The sequence below is a fragment of the Schistocerca cancellata genome, chromosome 3 (genome assembly GCF_023864275.1).
Source record: "Schistocerca cancellata isolate TAMUIC-IGC-003103 chromosome 3, iqSchCanc2.1, whole genome shotgun sequence".
Lineage (NCBI taxonomy): Eukaryota > Metazoa > Arthropoda > Insecta > Orthoptera > Acrididae > Schistocerca > Schistocerca cancellata.
Window position 1 is genome coordinate 575,130,036 of NC_064628.1, and position 25,679 is coordinate 575,155,714.

At 42.0% G+C, this 25,679-nt stretch overlaps 1 protein-coding gene across 1 annotated transcript in view; it reads left to right on the forward strand.

Moving 5' to 3' along the window:
* LOC126175422 (uncharacterized) overlaps positions 1–25,679 on the forward strand; it is a 581,488-nt gene that overhangs the window by 445,421 nt on the left and 110,388 nt on the right. Inside the window, exon 13 of the mRNA XM_049922221.1 lies at positions 25,242–25,548. Within this exon, the coding sequence (XP_049778178.1) occupies positions 25,242–25,548 (307 nt within the window). The remainder of the gene's footprint in view (positions 1–25,241; positions 25,549–25,679) is intronic.

Here is a 25,679-nt window from a genome sequence, read left to right on the forward strand (position 1 = left end):
TGGTTACTGATGCTCCAGCTAATCGGGCCCCCACAATCTGCCCTCTTTGGAAATCTGTTAGGTCTTTCATTGCACGTCGACCTCGGCCTCTGAATGCAGATACGAAGTGTGCACTACTCGTAAACAACCAGCACTAATGCTTTGTCCATACTGAACGCGGACGGTCCGGCGCAACATATGCCTTCCCTGCGTTGTTGAGCGTCAAAAACAACCCTACCATTACTACCACTGTTCACATTATTTTGCCTGCCCTCTGTATATCCAAATGTTTATTAAAGTTTCGGGTAAAAATTAGAAGTTAATCGGTCATGAACTTATCGAGATTTCTGGAAACAATGTCACCACTTTACATTCAGGGTGTTCGGAAACTACCGTTACAGACTTCTAGGACTTATAGAGGGGAGTGAGTACGTAATATTTTGAATAGGAACCTTGTCCGGACATGTCATCCCACGACGCTACAGAGTGTCGAAGTTAGAGGCGGTGGCGCATTTATATATATGCTTATTCCGTGACGATGATACAAACTTTCTAGGATGATGAAGAAGGATTAATGTATCAAATTGAGGTTAGAGCCCATAAACCCGAAACGAAAGAATCGAAAGTTACAAGCGAAAACCATTCTGATACATCAGACAGTGGAATACATGTACTGGTATTGTTATTGCCGAGATTGTACGGTAGGCAAGTTTCAGAGGTTATTTGTATGTAGGAAAACGAGAAAAAAATGTGCAGTAAACATGGGCTCTAAAATGTGTACCTTGAGAGCTGTGAGCACTTGTTAGATAGAGGAGTTGCGTTTTACAGTAGCGAAGATAAACAAGTGGCCATAGCTCATCGGGGACGCATTTTAAAGTCCAAGTTTACTGGACATTTTTTCTTTGTATCGGTCCATATTACCACCTTTGAAAACTGCCTGCCCTACAGTTTTAGCAACGACAGTACCAGTACATATATTCCTCTGTCAGAGGTATCAGAACGATTATAGCTTATAATTTTAGACTCCCTCGTTTCCGTTACAGGGACTCTTACCTCAAACTGATACATTTATCCTTCTCGATCATCCTAGAAAATCTGTAATATCATCATGGAATGACATTGTATATACATTTTCTAGGCGCCGGCGTCTATAACATTGACGTTTTTTTTAGCGTCTTTGGATGAATTTTCCGAAGACGGGTTCTGTAGTCACTCCAGTCTTATAAGTTTGTAACGGGAATTTCCGAACACCCTGTGCATTTGTGTATTGTATATAATAAAAGCTACCATTTGTTTATTTCCGATTGTTTGAGTATTGTGTAAAAATTTGAAGTAAATCGGTAACAACTTTTCGAGATTTTTGGTAACAACGTTAAACCACGTCTTGTCTTTATATACTCGTAGTAATATAGATATTTTGTTAACGCCGAGGGGCAACTGCCAATCCTCGCGCCAAGCATCGGTCCTCTGCAGATCTTCGTGGCTTTCACTCAACATTTATAGCGTTGCGACTTTTCTTTATGCAGCGGCATCTGAGAACAGTCCGCATTGACCTTCCATAATCCGCTGATCATTTATATGTGAGGGACAGTCGTTAAGTTATTTCATTATTTTTCAGATACATTTATGGAGTCTAGCCTCATTAAAATCGCAGCGCAACGGTGCAGTAGCACGCCGTTACAGAAATGAAACCTAAATAGCCCAACCCATTAATGAAGTAGAGTCACGTAGGCAATTCGGTGTTGGCCGAAGCGGAGTTGCTGCAGTTCAGTCATGTCAATCCAGAAGACTGTAGAACTCATCTGGATTAGCCTGACGCTGTGGACGAGCGGTTCTAGGCACTTCAGCCCGGAACTGCGCTGCTGCTACGGTCGCAGGTTCGAATCCTGCCTTGGGCATGGCTGTGTGTGATGTCCTTAGGTTAGTTAGGTTTAAGTAGTTCCAAGTCTAGGGGACTGATGACCTCAGATGTTAAGTCCCATAGTTCTTAGAACCATTTTGATTAGCCTGACGCGGCCGCAATATATTCGCTGCTGCGGTAAACGAATTGTCGCATGGGACTCCACTGTATCGATAGAGTGCAGTGCGCCGTTTTGTTCAGGCTCCTTTAGCGGTGTGTTAAGGTGCAGTGGCCGGATTTCACTGTCTACCAGAGCTGCAGAAATGTGCTACAAACAAACAAAATTAATTGCCTGACTTTTTTTTTTTTTTTTGAGGCTATAGTCAATACTTGAACTGCCCTTGGTATACTGCGAACAGTTGTGAGGTTCGTCCGAAATTACTTTCGCGTCTGACTTCTTTCGGTCAAGAATGACATGCTGTGTTCTGTGTGTAAGGAACTCTTCAGGTCACTCACAAAGCTGGCCTGATATTCCTCACGCACGTATTTTGTTTGGCGGGAAATGTATCGAACACCTTCCGAAGGTCAAGGAACACGGCTGCGCCGTGTGCGATGGCCTCAACTGGTTGTCGTGGACGAGCATAGCGATCTGGGCTGGACAGGACCATGGGTTGCGGAATTCTTATTGATTCCTACAGAGGAGATTTTCCGTCTCCATAAATGTCGTAATAGGCAAACGCGGCCAGCGCAACGTCCGTTACTAATAAGCGCAGAGACGCGGCTGGACTCAGTTGTCAGTCCGTATCTCCGAACACGCAGGTGTGAAACTGCGCAGCCGTATAAATGGCGATCCCCACCCCACTGCTCGGTCAGCAGCGCCGCCGCTGCCTTCTCCGCTTCTCCTTCCGGAGAGACTCCTCGGCTGCTCGTGGCCTCAGTCTGTGACGCGCTGCCGCTGCCTCTGCCGCTGAAGCCGCAGCCGCCTACCGCCGCCCGCAAACAGGCGCCTCCTATCCGGTCAGTTGCTGATTCTCTCTGGCAGCTCTTGCGGATGTGTTCATGTCTCCTCTACAAAGCTGACCCTGCCTGCTAAGTCAAGAAAAAAAACACGCGTTTTGTGGCTAGCGCCTTTCCGATTACCCGAATGTTGTTGTTGCTTTAGTGGTGGTGGTGGTCTTTACGTTCATAATCAGGTCGTGTGCGCTAATAAAACTGTATTGTGAGATATACATAGTTTCATTGGTGTACTACATTCGAAGAAATTTCAAAGTGGTGCAAATATGGACAACTTGCTATAACTGTAAAATCGAACACTTCACAAAATGACAAAATGTATCCTGTGACAACGATATCAGTGAGTCACAATTGGAATCGGTCAACTCCGACAAATACCTGGATGCAGCCATTTGTACCTCTGTACTCTGCAAGCCACCTTGAGGTGTGTGGCGGTGGGTACTTTCAGCACCACTTCGCTCGCGACACACCTTTTCTTGTTTAAGATGCGAATGGTTTGCGGGAAGAACGATTGCCGGTAAGTCCTCCGTTCGGGCTCGAATATAACTAATTTTATCTTAATGCTCTTTGTCGTGAGATATACGCAAGAGGAAGCAACATACTTGTTTACTTTTCTAGGAACGTACACTCTCGAAACTCTACCAATAAAACACACTGTGATGGAGAACGCCTCTCTTGCAGCGTCTGCTACTGGAATTGATGAGCATCTCCGTGACGCTTTCGTGCGTACTAAAGGGACCTGTAACAAAACGCGCCGATTTTCTTTGGATCTTCTCCGTTTCCTGTGTCAGTCTTACTTGGTAAGGATTCCATGCTGACGACCAGTATTCTAGTATTGGTCGAATAAGTATTTTGTAACCCGCTTCGTTTGTTGATGGATGGACTACATTTTCTGAGGTTTCTTCCAATGAATCTCTGTCTGCGAACTCCCTTATTCGCGATTAATTTTATGTGCTCGTACGTTGCAAATCGCTCTATACGCGAATTCCTATATATTTTATGGAAGTAACTGCTTACAGTGATTTGCAATTCTGTAATCTTACAATGAAGGGTCTCTATGTCTATGTATTCACAATTCGCAAAATGTTAAAAGTGTTAACATTGGGGTCAATTGTCACTCCCTGTGCCAACCGTCGATGCTCTGCAGCCCTTACTGCATTTCGCTACAATTTTCTAACGTTGCAACTTCTCTGTATATAACAGCATTATCCGCGATAAACCTTATAGATTTTTCGACATTATCTACTGAGTCATTTACATATGTTGTGAAAAGTAATGGTCCCGTGAAGAGCTCCCCTGGGACACACCCGAACTTACTTTTACGTCTGAGGGGACTTATCTCAGTTCGGGATAACATGGTGTGTTTGTCTGCTAGGAACTCTTCAGTCCAGTCACACAGCTGCTCAGATAATTCGTGCGCTCGTATTTTGTTCACGAGGCGGTTGTGCGGGCGTGTATCGAATGCCTTCCTAAATTAAAGGAACGCAGCATCTATATAGGCGCCTTTAGGTATACCGCTTTCTTTGTCTCGTGGACGATCAGAGGCACAAGGGTTTCACACCATCATTGTTTTCCGAACCCGTGTTGGTTCCTAGAGTGGAGATTTTCGGTCTCCAGAAATTTCATAATGTGCGAGCAAAAAACATGTTCCATAATTCGACAAGCCTATGGTTTTGTGCGTCTGTTTGTCGAGCCTTCATGAAAGCGGGAATAAGCTGTGGCATCTAGAATCGTAATGGTATTCCGTTGGGCCCAGTGGCCTTCCTCTGTTGAGGGATTTATAGGCACATGCAGTGGAACAGTTAAATAGGCTCAGTGGCAGATAAGACAAATTTCGGTTTATTGGTAGGATACTAGGAAGATGTGATCAGTCTCTGAAGACAGGCGCCAGTTAAGCCACGAAATTTTCAACTACCAGTAATGAGCGAAAAATCTGGGACACCAGTCTCCTATGTACCGTTCCATCAGGGATCTCTGAGACAAGATTACTCTAATTAAAGTGCGCACAGAGGCATTTAAGCAGTTATTCTTTCTGCGCCAAACTCCTACTGCAATGCACTTCACAGTGGTTTGCAGAGAATGTATGTAGCTGTAGATATATGCTCACGTCGTCTTGTTTTTACTCCTACAACTTTTCTCTGCAAAGTACTTGCAGAAAGAAAGTTGTTTTCCGTAGTTGCGCAGAAGGCACGGAAGGGAAAGTGTCAGTGTTGGGGGACACCTTTGTAAACGAGCACCGCGTGGTTGGGAGGTGCAATCTCGCATAAATTGTAAGCTGCTACTCGACCACAGATTTATTGCTCTTGGCCGCCAGTGGCCGTTATCGGAAACATGCGGTAACGATACAGTAAACAAGTAAAGTTGTGATCAAGGAAACCGCATCGCACTGTGAATGCTTTCAGGACACTTGTGCATATAGTGTCAAGTGGTTCAACGTGTCCTCGTGAAATATCACGAGGGAGGGGGGGAGGGGGGAGCGGCGGAGGAATCTCACGATAAGCCGACCGAATCGCTATCACTCCCAAGTATGGTCGACTGATACGACAAGCTAGTTTCCAAACGATCATGTTAACAGGTTACATCAGTGTGGCCAATAATTCAACGTATATAGTAATTCGAAGTCAATAGTTTCTCATTGAAGTACCAAAAAAATAAATAGGCATGTAAAAGAAGGATCAACCAAAGCAAAGCAAGATCGACTATATGCTGCCAGAAGGAGATATCAGAAAAAAGGGTGTAGAGTGTAGTGTAGTGGATAATGTCTTTTACTACAATACTGACAATATAAAATGAATATGTTTCATATGGAAATTTTGTGTCGGTTCCCAGACAAGCTGTTCGGCAATATTACAACAACAAAAAAAAAAATTATGCGTCTTTACCAAGTGGTGGAGCCTAGGGAACTACTTGTAGCTATGATTTATTCTCTTCTTTTGAGTGACTGGAGTAGGTAGTGGTTTCTGGAACCCTCTGCATCAGTGTTTGTAATGAGACTTTTGCTTCTGGCAAAACGTTATTGGTGTTGTATGTAATTACATGTGCTTGATCTTAAAGAATTCTCCCTGCAGCTGTGATGCATGAAGACTGGTGCTGTGCTATGTAGTAGGGAGATAACAGTGAGAACACCCGGAGTTTGCAAGTTGGCAGGGGACAGCCAACTAAGGTAGCCACCCCTTCGGAACAACGCGATGGACTCGCCCAGCGTTCACGGCGAGAATGCGTTTCTGCACCGGCGCGACGTTATTTTGTGCGATGTCAACTTCTCCCTCTCCCCTCCCCCTTACCACGCCCTCCCCGCGCCCGCCACAGCTTTCTGTTCCAGCAGCGTATGGGGGGTGGGAAGAGGGACTGTGAGTAAGGCTCCATGTAAACTCGAACCGTCTTATTTTACCTTCTCGTTCTTTTCGTGAGATACATGTAGCAGGAGGCATTATCTTGGATGACCATTGTAGCATCTATGACAGGAGCAGGATGAGCATCTCGCACTTATTAACCAAACCCGCTATGAAACATGCTATTGTTATTTTGGATCTTCTCTGTTTTCTCTATGAACCCTGCTTGGTAAAGGTCCCAGAATGAGGAGCAACACTAAAGTATCGGTCAAATGATGTTCTGTAACTTAAATTTTTCGTGTTTTTTTTTCCCCTAACGATTCTTCCACTGCATTTCAGATATAACACCTGCATTTACTAGACTTGTTTTATGTGCTCACAAAGCCCTGTGGTCCCATGGAATCCCTGTCAGATTCTATATTCAGTTTGCAGCTGAGTTAGCCCGTATGGGTACTATAACGTATCTTAGATCCCTCGAACCAAAAACGGTTCCCAGTAGTTGGAGGAAAGCACAGGTTACTCCTGTGTACAAGTATGACAGCAGATTCGATGTACAGAACTGTCATCCAATATCCTTGACACCCACTTGTTGTAGAAGAATCTTAGAATATATTCTGAGCTCAAAGATAACTAGGTATTTGAACTGAATGGCCTCCTCCATGCCAACGAGCATGGATTCCGAAAATATCGTTAATGTGAATTGTAACACGCACTTTGTCCACATGACATTGAAAGCTTTGGATCAAGGCAGTCAGGCAGACGCAGTCTTTCTTGATTTCCGAAAGCATCTGACTAGGCACCACATTGACACTTATTGTCAAAAGTGCCATCATATGGGGTTTCAAGCAAAATTTGTGACTGGATTTCGTCCACCTGCTTAGCTGTGTGGTTATGTGCTTGCCTACCATGCAGCAGGCCCGGGTTCGGTTACCGGCCGAGTTGGAGATTTTCTCCGCTCGTGGACTGGGTGTTGTGTTGTCCTCATCATCATTTCATCCTCATCGCTGGCATGCGAGTTGCCCAATGTGGTGTCGACTGTAATAAGACTCGCAACCGGCGGCCGAACTTCCCCTGATGAGGCCTCCCAGCCAACAAGGCCGTACAATCGTTTCCTTTTTTGTGTGACTGGATTGAGGATTGTTTGGTAGGTAGAAGTGATCTTGGATGGAGAGTCATAGACAGTTGTTTCAGGTTACCCCAGGGAAGTGTATAGGAACTTGTGCTTCTTTTTTTTTCGCAGGCAATATTAATATTAGAGTCCCCTCCCCTATTTCTCCACTAGGGTAATTCCTGTCTGGGACGTCCACGTCACGGGGGTGGGCATCCTACACTTGAGTAGGCCGGAGTGATAGGATGGCTGAGTTCAGGCAGGGACCCAGTCCCGTGGGGTATAACACGGAACCCATGCGCAGGGTTACGGGTGAAGTCCTTAATGGCAGTGACTTCAGAACGGTGTAGCTGGCAAATGAGGAAACCCTCCTTTCTGGGGATTAAATGAGAAGGGAACCACTGCCTTGTGGTGGAGGAGAAACTCGAAGGCTAAGGGAGATAACCCCAACAGAAAATCCTTCCTTGCTTTAGGCCCAGCAAGCTACTAGGAAAGTCTTCATAGCTTTAAAAACACAGACGAGCCCCGGAAAGAACCACTTAGGATTTGACCCCACTGCTTCTTCAAGTACTTGTGCGAATGATGGGAGACCTGATGATCTTCGTCAGTACAAGATGATGAAACCAAATGGACTAAAAAATAACCTAAATATTGGCACCCTTAATATATTAACCCTCAATGGAAAAATGGAAGAAATGACAGATGTACTAACAGAGAGAAAGTTAGATATTTTGGGATTAAGTGAAATAAAGTGGAAGGGAAAAGTTGAGAAGAATTTGAGAGGAGGAGGAAAACTCTACTGGAGTGGGAATAACAGGTTTGGAAGAAATGGTGTGGCAGTGATGGTGAATAAGAATGTACAAAGCTGTATTGAAAGTGTGAGATATTTATCACACAGGATTATAATCTTAAACCTGAGATTCCAAAAAGAAACACTAAAAGTTATACAGATCTATGCACCTCAAGTGGGATGTAGCAAAGAAGAGAAGATGGACTTTGAAAATGAGTTAGAAAACCATATAGAGAGTGCTTATATAGTGATGGGAGATTTTAATGCACAGGTAAGCAAAGACAGAAGGGGATTTGAGCAAGTGTTGGGATGTTTTGGATATGGAGGGCAGAAATGAAGAAGGGGAAAGACTCCTGGATTTGTGCCGGAGGAATGGAGTGAAAATAGCAAACAGCTGGTTTATGAAGAGAGAAAGTCATGTTATCACCAGGTACAGTTGGCATGGAAGAACCAAGAGTGTAATTGATTATATTCTAGTGATAAGAAATGGGGAGAGAAAGTAACAAATGTGAAGGTAATTCCAAGTGTGAGTGCAGATGAAGACCATAGATTACTGGTGGGACAATGGAAAATGAATCAGTGTGAGAAAAATAGAAAACAGAAGAAAGTGATGAGGATACGGGATTGGAAACTGAAAGTGCTGAGAAGTATAGAGGATTAATCACACAAAAATTTCCAAAAGAAGTTTTCTGTGATGTAGAAAAAGAATAGAGTTTATTCAAAGACACTTTAGTCGAAGCAGCACAAAAAGTATGTGGTAGAACATCTGGAAAGGAAAAAGTAAAAGTAAGACAGACAGGTTGGTGGGATGATACCACAATCCAAGCAGTTAGAAGAAAAAATGGAGCATGGAGAAAGTGGTGCAAAACTAAAAATTACGAGGACCATAAAAGATATATAGAGGAAATGATGAAGTGCAAAGAAATAGTGGAAACAGCAAAGAAAAAAGGCATGGGAAGAGTTTACAAAAAAACTTGAAGATGTGAAGAGCAATAAGAAAATGTTCTATAAAATGATGAAAAATAAAAGGAAGGCTTGTGAAGTACCAGTAAAGATGGAAACAGGGGATGGTACTGTGACTGAAGATCCAGGGAATACAGAAGATCTCTGGAGAGAACATTTTAAGAAACTGTTAAACGCTGATGAGCAGGTACATGAGGAAACAATAATGGAGAAATTCAGAGAAGCTGGGAAGCGGAATTAGGACAAATTACATGGGAATAAATGGAAATAGCTGTGAAGAAGATGCATGGGGGGAAAGCCCCAGGACCTGATTAAGTATTAGTGGACATGATAAGAGCAGCAGGTGCAGTGGGAAAGCAGTGGCTGTACAGAGTACTATCAAGTGTGTTGAGAAATAGTACAATACCTGATGATCAGAGAAGAGGAGACATTGTTCAAAAAAGGTAATAATTTTTTTTGTAAAAACTACAGAGGAATAACGCTTAAGAGTCATACAGCCAAGATTTTTGAAAGAATTTTACTAAATCGAATAAGTGAAAAGACAGAGAAGGAGCTGAGTGAAGAACAGCATGGGGTTAGGAAAGGAAGAAGCATGATCGACCTGATATTTTCTATCTGTCAACTGATGGAAGAAAGTTGGAAGTATAACAAAAGGATGATAATGGTTTTTATAGATATAAGTTAACGGGGAAAGACGCTGGGAAGAAATAAAGAAGATAGATATAGAAGATGGATACATTAATATAATAAAGACAATGTACAGAGGACACAAATGTAGAATTAGAATACTATTGGGGAACTCTGAATACTTCGAAATAAGACAGGGACGTAAACAAGGAAGTATTCTATCTCCTGCACTTTTTAATGTTGTGATGGAGGGAATGAATAGCACAGTTAAAGATATACTAAAAGAAAAAGACAAAAAGATGATTTTTGCAGACGATATGGTAATATGGGGCGATAAAAAGATAGATGTACACTTGATGCATGGAAGAAAATAATGGGAAAGTGTGGATTAAAAGTAAGTAAAGATAAGAGTGAAGTAAGGTATTTGGAAGAGACAAAGGGATCAACTGAAATATTACTTTGAATGGAGAACCCCTCAAAGTGGTAGACAGTTTCACTTATTTAGGGAGTGAAATATCTAGTAATGGAAGAATAACCAACGAAATTAATAGGAGGTTACAGAAGGGAGGCAATTTCTACCGGACAATAAAACACCTGATTCGGAATAAGGAAGTTTCAGAAAAAAACAAAACTCCTTATGTATAAGAGTTATTGCTTCCCTATTGTCACCTATGGTGGAGAAACATGGACAATGACAGAAAGGGACTGGAGCAGACTGCAAGAAGGAGAAATGAAATTTCTCAGGGCTGTTAAGAGAAAAACAAGAATGGACAGAGTAAGGAATGTAGATATTAGAAAGGACCTTAAACAAGAAAGTATGAGAGAAAATGGTTCAAATGGCTCTGAGCACTATGGGACTTAACATCTATGGTCATCAGTCCCCTAGAACTTAGAACTACTTAAACCTAACTAACCTAAGGACATCACACAACACCCAGTCATCACGAGACTGAGAAAATCCTTGAACCCGCCGGGAATCGAACCTGGGAACCCGGGCGTGGGAAGCGAGAACGCTACCGCACGACCACGAGCTGCGGACAAAGTGTGAGAGAAGAAATTGGAAAAAAAAGAGATTAAGATGGTATGGGCATGGCAAGAGGATATGTAGGCAGAGACTCCCTAAAATTATGTAAGAACTAAAGATGGATGGAAAAAGAGCTAGACGGCGCCCAAAAACACGGTGGAAAACGGGAGTGCGAATATCTGTGGAAAGGAGAGGTGTGACCTGGCAGCAAGTGGAGGAAGAAAAGTGGTGGGAGGACCGAGCCAAATTGAGAGGACTCGTCAGCACCCAGACCTGGCAGTAGCTGAAGCGGGATCCGGATATAGATAGAGAGAAAATTAATAGTAACCACAAACTTTTCGCAGATACTGAGTTATCTATGATGAAGTACTGTCTGAATGAAGCTGCATAAATATTCAGTCAGAGCTTGAAAATATTACAAAGTAGTGAAAAGCAACTTGCTTTAAATGTTCAAAAAATGTAAAATTGTGCACTTCACAAAAGAGATGAAACGTTGCATCGTATGACTACAGCATCAATGAATCACGGGTGGAGTCGGTAAGCTCATACATATACCTGGGTGTAGCGCTTTATAGGGACATGAAATAGAACGATCGTGTAGGCTCAGTCACGAGTAAAGCAAGTAACAGACTTCGGTTTATTGGTAGAATACTAGCGAAATGCACTCAGTCTACAAAGGAGATTGCTTACAAATCACTCCTGCGATCCATCATAGAGTATTGTTCAAGGATGTGGGGTCCGTGCGACATAGCACAAAAAGGGGATATTGAACATATACAAAGAAGGGCAGCGTGAATGTCTACAGGTTTGTTTGCCACGCAGGTGACTGCCACACAGACGCTGAAGAAACTGAACTGGCAGATACTTGAAGATAGACGTAAATTATACTGTGAAAGCATACTTACGAAGTTTCAAGAACCAACTTTAAATGATATGTCTTCTTCTTCTTCTTCTGCTTCTTCTTCTTCTTTTGCTAGTGCCTTTATCCTGGAGTTTCCGCAGGGTCGGCATGGTTACAATCGGATTTGGCCTGGTTAATTTGAAGGGGTGGCCGGATCCCCTTTCTGCCCGCCACCCCGTACCCCCAGGGACGGAATCAGTGTACCCCAGCTGTCTGCGTCTAGTGTAAATCATGAACTAGTGCGAACGTGTGTCATATGTCTGCAAGTCGTGTAGCTTAGGCGGGACGTGGGGGAAATGATATGTCTAAGAACATACTAAAACCTCCTACATATCGAGCTAGTAGAGATCGTGAGAACAAGATTAGATTAATTACGTAACACACGGAGGCATTTAAACAGTCATTCTTGTCGCGCTTTATATGTGAGTGGAATGGAAAAAAAAAAACAATAACTGGTACAGTGGGACATACCTTCTGCCACGCACTTCACAGTTGTTTACAGAGTATAGACGTAGATACAGATATTTAATGGATGTAACTGGTTCCAGTGGTCGTTAGGTAATCTTATAATCAAACAGTTATAAGGTGGAGTAGCTGATGCCGTAAATTTTAATTGCATTTTTGACATGCATGCGTACATCACGTTTTGCCTCCAGTCGGTGACTTGACGTAAAGTGACGCCTTACGCTAGTGGTTTCCTTAACGTTTCTACCTACCGGTATAGTAACTGTTTGCCTGTTAAAAATAAGAGTGATGTACTCAACTCTGTGGAATACCTCCGACTCTATAACAGTTTGGTGCGCACACAGTCGAGTCATGTTATTACGATCACTTCCGGTCAAGCACATGTTGACCTTTTGCTGTTAAGTGCCAACGTGATGGTTTATTCAGCTTGTGTGGAATATGACTACGGGCTTTTTAGCGTGTGATGCCAATTATTCTTGAAATTGTGAAATTCTTGTTTTTTTTCCCACATGCTTTCGTTGTAAAGGTGTGTAGTCAGTGAATCTCCGTTGAGGAAACTCCGGAGAAGCGATGTCGGCTACCAAGATGCGTCAGGGCCTACAGGATACGGTCGTGATGCAACTAACCGTCAGTATGAATCAGAGAGCAGCGAGGCGCAATTTTAAGATAATATTTCAGTGAATCCTTTTGCATTTGAAGCTATGAAGTTGCCAACCTACACAGAGCAAAGCGAAAGCTGCCACCTTCAGGACAGTAACTATGGGACATCCCCTTAGCATTTCGTTGGACACATGTACCTTTACATAAATAAAGAAAGACCGGAGAACAAAACCTCTCATATCTTCATATAAAGACTCGTTAAAACATGTCAGCAGCGTGTGAGTCACTCTCAATCGATGTAACCATGAACCCGTATTTGCCTGAGACTCCGTGTGTAATGACTTTGTCACCGTCGGTACGTAAAATCCTAAAATGCTGTTCTTTTTTCAATTTTCTTTCCATTTCTGAATGAAGCAAGGGGAGGACTGCGTGAATTCCTGTTTGTTTTGAGGTCGCACATCTCCTACAGGGCTGACGTCTAGAGGCTGAAGAATATTGATACACTGTGTCGTGAGGAACGTTTAGCGAAAAATTCTTAATAGATTTTGGGTGTTCCTTCGAACTGATAGCAGTTCATCTACATCTGCACCATATTCCTCAAGGCACCTAACAGTGTGTGGCGAAGGGCACTTCTGACACCACTAACCGATCCCCGCTTCCCTGTTTCGCTCGCGAATGGCGCATGAGAAGAATAATTATTGTCGGTAGGCCTCTGTATTAGCTCGAATTTCTCGAATTTTGACGTCGTGATATTTTCGCGAGATGTCTTTTGGAGGAAGTAATATACTGTCCGACTCTTCTCAGAAAGTGCTCTCTCGCGAAATTTCAATAGTAAATCTCTCCGTCGTGCACAGCACCTCGGTTGTAGCGGATGCTGGTTCCAGTGTCAAAAAAGTGGTGAATTTTTGTGAACTGTCAGGCCTCATCCCTAAATTGGCGGGGAAGGGACGCAGACGTTAATACATTATGAACTGCTTCGCATGTGGAGAAAATCTTCGTCCGCATCCATGAGGTTAGCATGCTGACTTTTCGTCAGGGCGCTGATGACCATGATGTTGAGCGCCTCTCACCTCTCATCATCATCATCATCATCATCATCATCATCATCATCGCTTGTAACGTCTGCCACTTGAGTTCGTTGAGCATCTCTGAAACGCTCTCGCGCCGATTTAACAATCCTGTGACGAAACGAGCCGCTTCTCATTGGATTTTCTATCAGTCCTACATGGTAAGGAGTAGGTGCGAGACGTCGACAGTAATTCATGGAGTGCTGAGACCAGCGTAGGATGGGCGCAGTGGGAGCGAGCCTGCATGCGGGGCACGCGAGCGGAAGTGTCGGTTCTGGACTGGGCGGAAGCTCTGCCCAGGTCGCTGTCCCCCTTCCTGCTCCGCATCTGCGTCAGACTAAATCACTCTTCGAAGGAGATGCATTCAGGTTCGTGTTGCTGACCATGTGCTACTAGCTTTGTAACCTGCCCGTCAAGACGACAACGGTGGTTCAAGCGGATGCTCAGGACCTGACATAAAGGAAACTTCGGGAGAAAAAAGAACACGAGAGGGTTACGTTTACAGCGTCAGTATTGGATGCAGGCAATACAGACAATGTCCGCTGATAAGCTATAATATGGTGACCGCTGCTGACCGCGATGTTGAATGACGCCTGGTGACGTTGCGGGCAAAGAAAGTAGAGTATATAAGTTGAACGGAGGCGAATGGAGAATCTATTCAGCGACGGATACGGGCCGCAGATGACAGAATCCACTCACATAAATGCCCCTTAAAAAGGACTCATTGTTATGGTCCGACACCTGGGAACGAGCATTTCGGAAATGGCGAAGCTGGTCTCCTGTTATTGTGAGCATGCAAGGAAAGTGGAAAAGGGGCGGTGAAACCACGAGTTGGCGACAAGGTGTTGGACGTTATAACATTATGGATATGGTATCGGTACATCCAGTAAAACTCCCTAGTTCATCTTTACAATCTGTTCAAACTCTTCACACAATATTTCGATAGCTAACATATGTAGAAACTCTATAAGTTCTAGAGACAATACAGATTTTACAGCTCATCGGAAATTATATCTTTAATGTAGGCTTACAAACAAATCTGCAACTACACAATTATTAAGAAAATATAGTTTTTTGAAACAGGTAGTTTGCATGTTACATGTGAACAAACCTCTGAGCATAGAAATGCCTAATTTCACTATGTTGTTGTGGTCTTCAGTCCTGAGACTGGTTTGATGCAGCTCTCCATGCTACTAACAAACCAAAAAACGAAAATTACAAGTTGTGCAATGATGTTAAACTATCTTTTGGAACTTTGCCTCATCCGAAAACTTATGGAGACAGAGGCACCGAAATGCTTCCTAGTTTTTGTCAGTTCTATTCCAAATAGAAAATAGGCAGATTTGAAATACGAAAGTTGCGTCGTAATTTTGAATTCAAAAGCAAAGTTGATTCACAATACTATTCACGCCAAAATTACTTTTATTATTAGAAAACAGACGTAACTTATTCGTAGAAAAACACAAAACTGCAAAACACCTGTTTGGCAATCAGAGTGGAAACACGCCCAAATCAAATTAAATATACCCTTGTCAGCACAATAAAAACATATTTCCATAAATAATTACCAATAGTTACCGTAAACGTTATTCTCAACCTGCATGTTTCACATTTTGCTAGTTTTTGTAATGCTATTAACCTGTGTCTAAAGCATGTAAACAAAATCAGAATAACAACTGCAACCTGAACCTGGAGGTTTTATGAGATCTTCGACGTCTCAGTACAGACGACGCATTTCGTTTTCGGGGATGCTCGAAAGCGGATGCGTGTTAAAGCATCGCTCTATAAACTGTTATCATCACTAATAAATGTGAATATTGTAATCAGTTGTGAAAGTGTAGCAGAATTTACAATTAAACCATCTGGTAGAAAATGATATTGTGGCCAAGACTATTTGTTTAAAGGCAAACGTCAACGTAAAACTACTACCAGAACCTATTTTTACAAGCTTGCAGAAGAAGAAGAAGAAGAAGCGTGGGAGACTACCATCAAAATTTCATCATCAAGATGCTAAGTACAATTAATTCAGCTACGTCTTCTTCACTTTGTCCAAATTTAGGTACTTCAGGGTAGAAGACGAGTACTAGAATTTGATCATACCCAAAAGGTTTTAGAACAGGTGGATGAAGTGATGTTAGAACGTTCACCCTCATAACAGAACATGAATGTCGGAGGCTTGCCTGCTGTTTAAAAGCATGATAGTCGGCGTTCGCATATTCCACATCTGAGACCTACATGAACATTATTGCGGACCACTTGCATCTTTTCATGCTTGATGTCTCCCCCCCCACCCCCACCCCACCCCCTCCTCTTAAGATGGCTAACTGTCAGTGTCACAAGGGCAGAATGTGTTACAGTGGTCTGAGGAGAATAACAGTGAACTTACGTCAATGTCTTGACAACCAGATTCGTGTGATCTGAAATCGATGGACCACATCTGGGATGCTATCGTGCGCCAGCTCGACGCCCACGAAACTCTGGTCTGTAATTTACGGGAACTGGGAGACCTGTATGAGCACATCTGGTGCCACACACCTGTGGAAGCTACCAGGCGCTTCTCGTATCCATGCAACGCAAAACAGCTGCTGCATTTCGCTCCAAAGGTGGAACAACACGGTGTTGAGCCCCAACATGAACGAATGTAGTTTATTGTGAATACATAGATACAAAGGCTCTTTATTGTATGGTTACACAATTCCAGAAAAAATACTGGAAGCAGTTACTTCCATAAAATATCAAGAGTATGCATGGGGAGCGATTTGAAGTGGGAGGACCGCATAAAATTAATCGCGTATGAGACAGATGACAGACTGAGATACATTGGAAGAATCCATAGGATGTGTCTGTCAACAAAGGAAGTATCTTACAAAACACTCGTTCGGCTAGAACTTGAATATTGTTCGTTGAGATAGTATCCGTACCAGACAGGACTCATAGAGGAAATAGAGAAGATCCTAAGAAAAACAGCACGTTTCGTTACAGGTTCATTCAGTAAGCGCGGAAGCGTCAGGGAGATGCTGAACCCATTCCAGTAGCAGGCGCTGCAAGAGAGGCGTTCTGCATCACAGAATGGACGACTGTTCAAGTTTCGACTGTATCCGTTCCTAGAAGAGTCAACCAATGTATTGCTTCCTACTACGAAAATTCGCGGAAAGACCACTAAGATAAAATGAACCATACGCGACTGGAACAGGTTCAAAACGTACCTTCCGCCACACACCGTAAGGTGGCTTACAGAGTACGGATGTAGATATTAAGCAGGTGGTCATAACGTTTTGGTTTATCACTTTAGGCCAGCTGCACATCTCTCGGATGGGCCGAGAAGAACCAGTCGAGAGAAATTATGTTCCGTACGGGAGCTTGCAGACACTTTTTCTCGCGCATCATTCATGAATAAGGCTGTAATGGGAAGTAAATGGCAAATATACGATTGTTCGGAACACCCGCCGCTATGCGTTCAGCTGTAAGTTGAGGAGTAACTACGTAGGTGGGTCAGATCGATACACACGGCCGAGGATCATACCAGTGTGATTCAAATAAGGTGGTAATGGTTGCTAATTATTTTTAATATGTTTGTTTGGCGGCCATCTCCTGCAGTAGCTATTATATAGCACTCCCGTTTTTATATCTGTACTGTCGAATTAGGATCAAGTAACATCTTCAAATTCTCTTCTTTCTTTCTTTCTTTCTTTCTTTTTTTCTCTTTCTTTCTTTGTTGTGGCCTATTTTTGCTGTACGCCTTTCTCTTCTCTGTATGTTGTCTTTTCTGTTCTTATGTGCATGTTCATACTTATTTCTTACGTAATACGCCTTAAAAGCCTACTGAATTCCCCCTAGGGGAAAATAAGGGAGTGATATGCGGCAATAGCGCTGGTCACGGCGCAGGGCCACTCCTTCTACTACGACGGTGAGTGTAGCTGTCATTTTGTTGTTTGTGAACATTAATAACAGATTGGAATGGTACACCGACGTGTTGAAAATCTTATTTCTCGTAGGAAACGAGAAGTTCAGTCTCGAACAAATGTGGCGGCACGTCTCGAGTGAACACCAAGTCATGTGCACCATGCGATTGATTTGTCAGCATGTAAGGTCGTATTAGTTGATCCTATATAGTTACAGCCCACAAGCTGATTTGAGACGAGTGTGTGGCGTATCGATTTTCATCACCCCAGACGTGGATATTGTGACAAATGGATACTCCATCACGCTTGAAAGGGGCCTCATTCATGTACAATACAGAGTGAAGGCAGTTTGAGACTACAGTAGCGCCCTCAACAATTCACTGACAAAACTAAACTCTGGGTTCAAAATCATGTGGCCACAATGCTTGCACACTGTTGTTATAGGGGTGTCGTTGCTGTTCCATCAGTAGCCTCCACACTGTTCTTCGAAGTGTTGCGTTTCATATGCAGGTTGGAGGACGCTTACTGATGGATCTTCTCCGCATGATTCTACACTATCTTAAATTCTGCTGTGCGAACATTTATTTTTCAAGAAAATAGGCCAGCTCTCTGTCGCTTGAACGACACAGTTTCTGTTAAGTTTATATTCACGGAGACGAATCTCTTAGAGTGAGAATGACTCTTACTGCGATATTTTGTATGTACCTTCTATTGGCTCGCTAACCTTTGTATGCTGGTGACCCATAGATTAAATAAGCGTCTGTAAGCTCCTGTAGTGACTAATGTTCTGTCTTCGAGACAAACCGCCACGAGTACCACGGACACATCACAGACGATTGTGTTACGTTTGAAGGTAATCCAAACAAAGTCAAGGCGGCAGTCATCTATTATTTAATTAAACATAAGCAGTTCACAGTCTCTTGCCTCACGAGGAAACATCACGAACTTGACCTCATATTTTATTGAGAGAAAAGAAAAGACACCTTTGGAAGATATCTGCTCCAGAAATCAACTCGTGCAAAAATTTAGGCTTTAAATTTAGTAGTGCGTAGCTATGACCATCTGAACGTAAAAGTTTTAAAGTTTCGCACGAACTCGTTGTTTTGCCACTGGCTGTGCCCCACTATAGCCGCCTAATGCCCGAGTTGCATAATGGAGTTCGTTTGTTTGCAGCATGCTCCATTACAACTTTTTGTAGTACTACATGTGTGTGTGTGTGTGTGTGTGGTGTGGTGTAGCCGGCTAAATACTGGCGGTGAAAGGTTTTTGCCACTACCAGGATTCGATCCGGCTTTGCTCCGGGTCGAGCGCTGTACAATGGAGTGATGACTGGAGCCATCCTACTCGCGGGATGTTGAAGGTGGGCGAAGAGAAGGCGGGAGGCGGATAACATCTGCCCAACAAGTTTTGAAATCTAGGCGAACAATAGTAAGTTATGTGTGTACGGAATACGTCAGTCTCACGAACGCGTTATTTTAACGATACTGTCGTATTCGCCTCAAAATCAAAACTAATAACCCCAAGCAGCTGAAGAATTATTATGAAATGAAGTTACTGATTTTCGATTTACAGTTAATCATACGAGTCACATCGAAGAATAGCGCATTTCCTGCAGATTTACTTCACTTTGACGGTGCCATCCGTAAATTACGCTTATCAGCGATTTTAATAATTAAAGAGCGCTGCGTTACTTCTTTAATGGCATACTGATTCGTTTCATTCATGTGCACTGCATTTGAGAATCGCAACATAAAAACTTTCAGAACAAAGACATCTCTGAAACCGTCTGCAGGTCAGAAGCTCTTCCTCTGTGGACGACGCCTTTGCGATACGTTTGGCTGTACATTCTATCGGCTTTACAGGTGTTGCATGCTGCTGCCCCGTGCATTAAATACGCATCTGTAAGTTCCAATTCATAATTGCATACGGTCACAATTCATGGCCCAAATTTTTGCGCAGGAATTATTTCTGGGACTGATGTCTTGCAAGTGTTTTTCCTCCTCAGAATATGTCAAGTCGATGGTGCTTCCATGTCGGACGCATTGGTCATTCATTTCCGATTATGATTTCCTTCCCTCAAACGACTATATTTTCCTTGCCCCAAAATACTCAGTTTAGGATGCGCCATTGTCTGTGTAATTTGATCTATGACTATCTATAGGAGTTTCATATTGAACCTTCTATCAGTCAAGCAACACCAGAATACTCTTCCAGTCGCGCTGCGTATGTGCAATGAAACTAAATCCTTCGTAAAATACAAGTGTAACACGGCGGTAGATCCGGCAGAAAAAATGAAATCTGACCATAAAGTAAAAAGACTTTTTTGGTTATGTTGACAGGAACTAAGTAATAGTTACAATTTTAGACAAAACTATTTTAACAGGCATTTTTGAATCACAAAAAGCTGTACCATTTATAATGCAATATCTGATTTTATAAAACAAATAATAATAAGAGAATAGTACTTTCGGGTAGTACGAGAGAGAGAGAGAGAGAGAGAGAGAGAGAGAGAGAGAGAGAGAGAGAGAGGGGTGGGGAGGGGGGGATGGAGAGGGAGGGAGTGTGTTAACGATGTTCTTTTTCGCTACAATACCTCGCGTGGGGTCATCGATGTATATAAAAAAAATACATCAATTTTTTTCAATACCTTAGCTGTTCATATCCCCTCAATAAAATAACGGATATGGTTTGCATAGGCCTATGCCTGAAACTGAAAGATTAGATAAATTTATTTTAAATTATGAAGACAGCTATGGAAAAATATAGTTTTTTCAGTAATTCCAACTTGCTTTGCAGAAACAAAAGTTTACCCTTCGATCGATTTCGTTACTGATTCAAAACTTGCGCCGCCTGTGAAAATAGGCTTTCATATGGAACAGATATGCAGACCATTGTCAAATATTTGAGCGCGATTATAGAAAATTTACGGAAGTTTTATTACATAATCTTTCCAAATTTCGAATGGATTTTTGTTTGGTCTTCCAACAAAAGTTATCAGAGAAATTGAAAAGTTACCAGAAAAACTGTTTTTATGTGTATTACTCTTCCAATTTCTTATTTGTGATTGGCGCTTCGTAACGTAAAACTTACTTCATTTTTATCAGAATCCTCAGAATCGGTTTCAATATCTCCACTTTGATGCAAATCAGTCCTCATGAAATCATTAATTATTGCTCCACAGCAGGCATGGATATCGGTAACGGAACGCTGACTCAGCTGCTTTTATTATTTTGGCTATAGTCTCTTTCGCTACACAAAAATGTTCAAATGTGTGTGAAACCTTATGGGACTTAACTGCTGAGGTCATCAGTCCCTAAGTTTACATACTACTTAACCTAAATTATCCTAAGGACAAACACACACACACCCATGCCCGAGGGAGGTTTCGAACCTCCGCTGGGACCAGCCGTTTGGCTACACACTACTCTTGTCAAGCCAGAGAGTGAATTTCAGCCACGAACTGGTACTGTGGCTTGTCTCGGAGCTAATACGTACACTACAGGAATAGCTGAAAATAGTTCCGAAATGCTTCATAACGTAACGCGCAGTCATAATCGCTCCCGCCCTCTCCCCAAAAAAAGATTTTAAAAAATCATATTTGAGGTACCGAACCAAATGTGTGTTGTAAATGGGTAACTTTGTTTTAAACACTTGTGAAACTATTACTTTTGAATACATTATGGGAGTGACAGTGATCAATGTGTTACAAATATTTACTATCAAAAACAGTCCTGATCACAATTTATTTATTACGGTGACCGGTTTCGACCACTTCTGTGTTTTTGATCGTAAATACTTGTGAAACAGTCTTAAAATTTTTGTCCAGCCAGCGACTGAAAGTTGACATCTAGCAATTTTATGTTGAGGAGCAATTGTCTTCATTACGCTCTTGAAGTCTCCATTCTCAGCCATTGAGAAAGTCTGATTTTCTTTACAAATCATTTATAACAAAAGAACTGTTGAGTTTTCTTTGCCTTTGTCAGGTTCGGAGTAAGCGGATGTATGTTGCAGAAAAGATTTCTGTTCAAATGTTTTATAGGGAGTCCGATAGATTAGTTTGATTTGGTCTTATTTGTCTTGGGACTTAAACAGTAGCTGGATCTGAAACGGAAACCTTTGTTCTTTTGTCATTTTCGATGTGTTATTTTGTTTTAGAAAAAATTAGAGATAAGCAGCCCTGGGAACTTTGCAAATATGTCCAATCATATTTCTCGTGTTTCCGGCAGACTTTGTATCTTACTGGCATCGCTCTCATTTTGATTTCGTCACATAAATTGTGTTAAACTTCCAAACTGAACTAACTTTCTTAGGTAACATGGTACGGTATGTGCTGTGTATCGCCGATAGCACAGTAATTTGCTCCAGTCACCAAGACAACATCGAGCGTTTTGCGGAGTGTGTAGTCCATTCACAGCCAGCATTGAGAAGTGCAGAAGTAGCTGTCAAAAGATAGTTTTCGAGTAGCCCATCTCCGCAATTCGCCTTAGCACACCTTTCCGCAGAATCCTGGAGCAAGTTGCTCGGCAGAGCGTCGGTTAAATTTGGCACTTGGCGACGACTCAGCGTGTGACGCATGGGAAGTTGTTCCCACATATATGCAGTTGCTCGTCGCTGCCGATGCACAACATAGCTCCCTAAACCCCATTACATTGACCTTATTGTGTTTCTTAATGATGTTCGAACAGTGTCGACCGCTCCATCATTTGCAAGACACATACTGACCGCTACCCTTATTTGTACGCCACTCGTACATAAATTATAGACGGGCAGAAAAGTTATAAATTTATGTTCGACATGCAGTCGATGACTTGATGGTTTAAGTCACTTATTCTACTGCATCGCGGCGAATGCAATAGGCCTTTCATGTAAAACTGTAGGCGTGAAGGGGAGGGGGGGAAGGGGTGCGCGCAACTAACGAGAAGTTACCGTTTTATTTTTTCCACGACGCGTTTCGAAGGTTTAAACCTCCATCATCGGGTGGATTTACATTAGTTAGTATTACATGTAAACAAATTTGTTTACAAATGTGGCAGTATACATGTGAAGTGTTACGACGGAAAAAGGAACCTGTGACCACTGGAGGCAGTGCCACAAGTTCGTCCAAAATCGTAACACAACATACACACACATGTAATACTAACTAATGTAAATCCACCCGATGATGGAGGTTTAAACCTTCGAAACGCGTCGTGGAAAAAATAAAACGATGACTGGTAACAGTATACTTGTTGTTTCATTTAATGCCAGTAACAGTCACGGTAAAGCCTAACCTAAAAATGTTCGCATTTAAAGTTAACGAAAAGTTGAGATGTCTACATGTGAAAAGAAAGTACTACATTGTGAATGATGATCCTACTACTAGTAATGAGGTAATTAATAAGGTCAATAACACAGTTCTCGTTTTTTTTGCGCAAAAAAATTAAATTTGCCAAAAACAATTCTTTATGTTCTCTTATGGTGCTTGGTTACTCTGTAACTAACGACTTTGGAATGTTTTATACTTGTACAACATCGTTAAACTATAAATAAAAATTAACTCTAATATAAAACTGCGCGCACATTCTATAATAACTCTTTGTTGAGCTGCTACTTGTCAGAATGCCACTTGGCTTCGTTAAGAAAAAGATCTATCACTCTTTTTTTTTGGCGACATTCAGAGTTTTTGTTACGAGAACGAGAAACTTTCTCGCGACGATAAAAGCGAGAAATAGGAAGTGTTGATTGTGGATAATACGAACGGTATGTACGTACACGCGATCTTGGTACTGGAAAAACAGCAAAACTGAAGGCTGTATGATTAAAAGAATAAAAGAAGGAAGAAAGAAACCAAGATAATCGTGTACGATAACGTTTTCACTGCCGATGAGATTTATTTCTGCTCATAGATCTTATTTTATAATGATGTTACACCAATCTTCTTTAGACAGCTCGTACTTGGAGTTTTAAACAGAATAAACAGTTGTTTACCGGTAAGAGTTTATCGTAGAAACAGAATAACAAAATTGTTACGTAAAAACAATAACTCATACGCGGCAGTGAGATATTATCGTTACATCATCTTCACAGAGGAAATAAAAATTGTAGTTGGAAGACAAGCCAAAATTCGGCAACAGAGCAACGTGGCCGTGTTGAAAGCAGACTTCTAATACCTATGCAGTCTTTCTAATTTCATGGTTTTCCAAAATCGCTTAAGGCGAATGTTAGAGATGATTCCATGGAAATTGTCACAGCCATTTCCTCACGAACAGTTGTCCACTTTAAGCTTGTGCATCATTTCTTATTATTAAATTCCTCTTTCCTCCGAATTGGGAAAGAATTAGGTTGAAGTCAGTTGCAGCATTATGTCGAGGAACACGTATTGCGAAACTAAGGAAACGTGGCAGTAACTTTTCAAGTAGTTTTTAAGCAACAACTTTCGTGTCAGTGAATTATCGCAGAAACATCTGAAGCAACGATAATTATTAACCCCAAAATGAATAGTACACAGCCAAACAAAATTTCGAACAATCTCATCATCGTACATTCCAGTTGTCAAAGAACTTTTTTGATGAACTGGCAACTAAAAATGTGTCAATGATGATTTCTGTGCTTACCTCCAGTCTACCACCACTATTTGAGTCTGTTATCTACAAAACAGGTGTTGCGCGTTCCACACTTCCTTCAGGTTGTAACTTCCCTAGTCTCTATTTCCTACAAATTCAAAATTTTCTTTGTTCGTGATATTCTAATGACATGATTTTTTAGCACTTCAGTTTAAAGAAGAATTTATAACTTAAAAATTATTTATGTAAAACGTATCTATGTTATCGTTGTATATGTTCATAACCCATCTGCTTCTCTTCCACCCATTCAGTTCTGCTACAAATGCTTTCCTTACCTCAGATTTAAATGTTTATATATAGACATCGAACTTCCTGGCAATGTAGCCCAACAAACCGAGAAACAAAGGAATCATATAACAAATAATTTTTGGTTAGCTAATGGTTTTTAATTTATTTAAGATTTTACGAATTCCGATTATTACAGAAATTTTTTTGACTGACTATATATTTTGTGGCAGCTTTTGCCGTTATAACATTTGAATGACAATTACTACTTGCTAGTTTTCTTAATCTGATATGATAAAATGGACTAAAGTACTTTCATATATTAATAAATAAGGAAAATAACAGTATTTTATCTGCTGTAACAGTATCAGTTGATAAATCTCTTAAGGTTAATAATACTATAGTTTCTCACTGTTATGTTACACCATTTGAACGGACAGAGTGGAGGCCATATCACTGACTGTTGGAATGTACTTTAATACTGCCTCACTGTTCTTAGAATTTCCAACTAACAATTTGTGGTATTGGTTCACAGTAGGAATTGAACAACAGAATTGCTACCACCACTACCACTAAATGTTATAGCTTATTTACACAAAGTTGTTACGGATTACTGAAACATGGAAGGAACAATTGAGTGTGCAGGGTCAGTAATAAAGGTAACACAGACACACTGACGATTAGAATTGGTTGGTTCAGGCAGGCCACACGAGTGGCAATGCTGTGGTACCTGGTAGCCTGCGCCGTGCTGGCGCTTCTGGCAGCGGTGGTGATCGGCGCTGCGTGTGATCGCTGGTTGCAGGAGCTGCAAACACACCACCGTGATCCTGATGGGGATACGGGCTCAGCCACTGCAAGTCCCGGAAGCATTCTGGCTGATCGTCTGGGCAAGCTGGATGCTGCAACTCAGGGTTGGCGCAAAAGAGTTGGCCCTACTGATGCAGACTGCTTCTCTGTGGCGGGCCGCATGCGAATGCGTGGTGGTGCTGGAGAAGCGATTCACAGTCTGCCCCTCCAGCCTAGCCTACCCCCACAATTACAAGGTGGCTCTCCCTCCGAGAAGGCTGCGCGGCGGGTGCCACGTGCTCTGCGCTTCCGCAGTAAAGCTGGTGGGTACTTACAATAATCATACAATTGTTGTTGATGTAGCTTGAGAAATATTGCAAAATGTAGAAACTCTAATGACTATGATGAAACGTGGGCAGAAATAGTGTATTTCATATTTTAATGGAATGAAAGT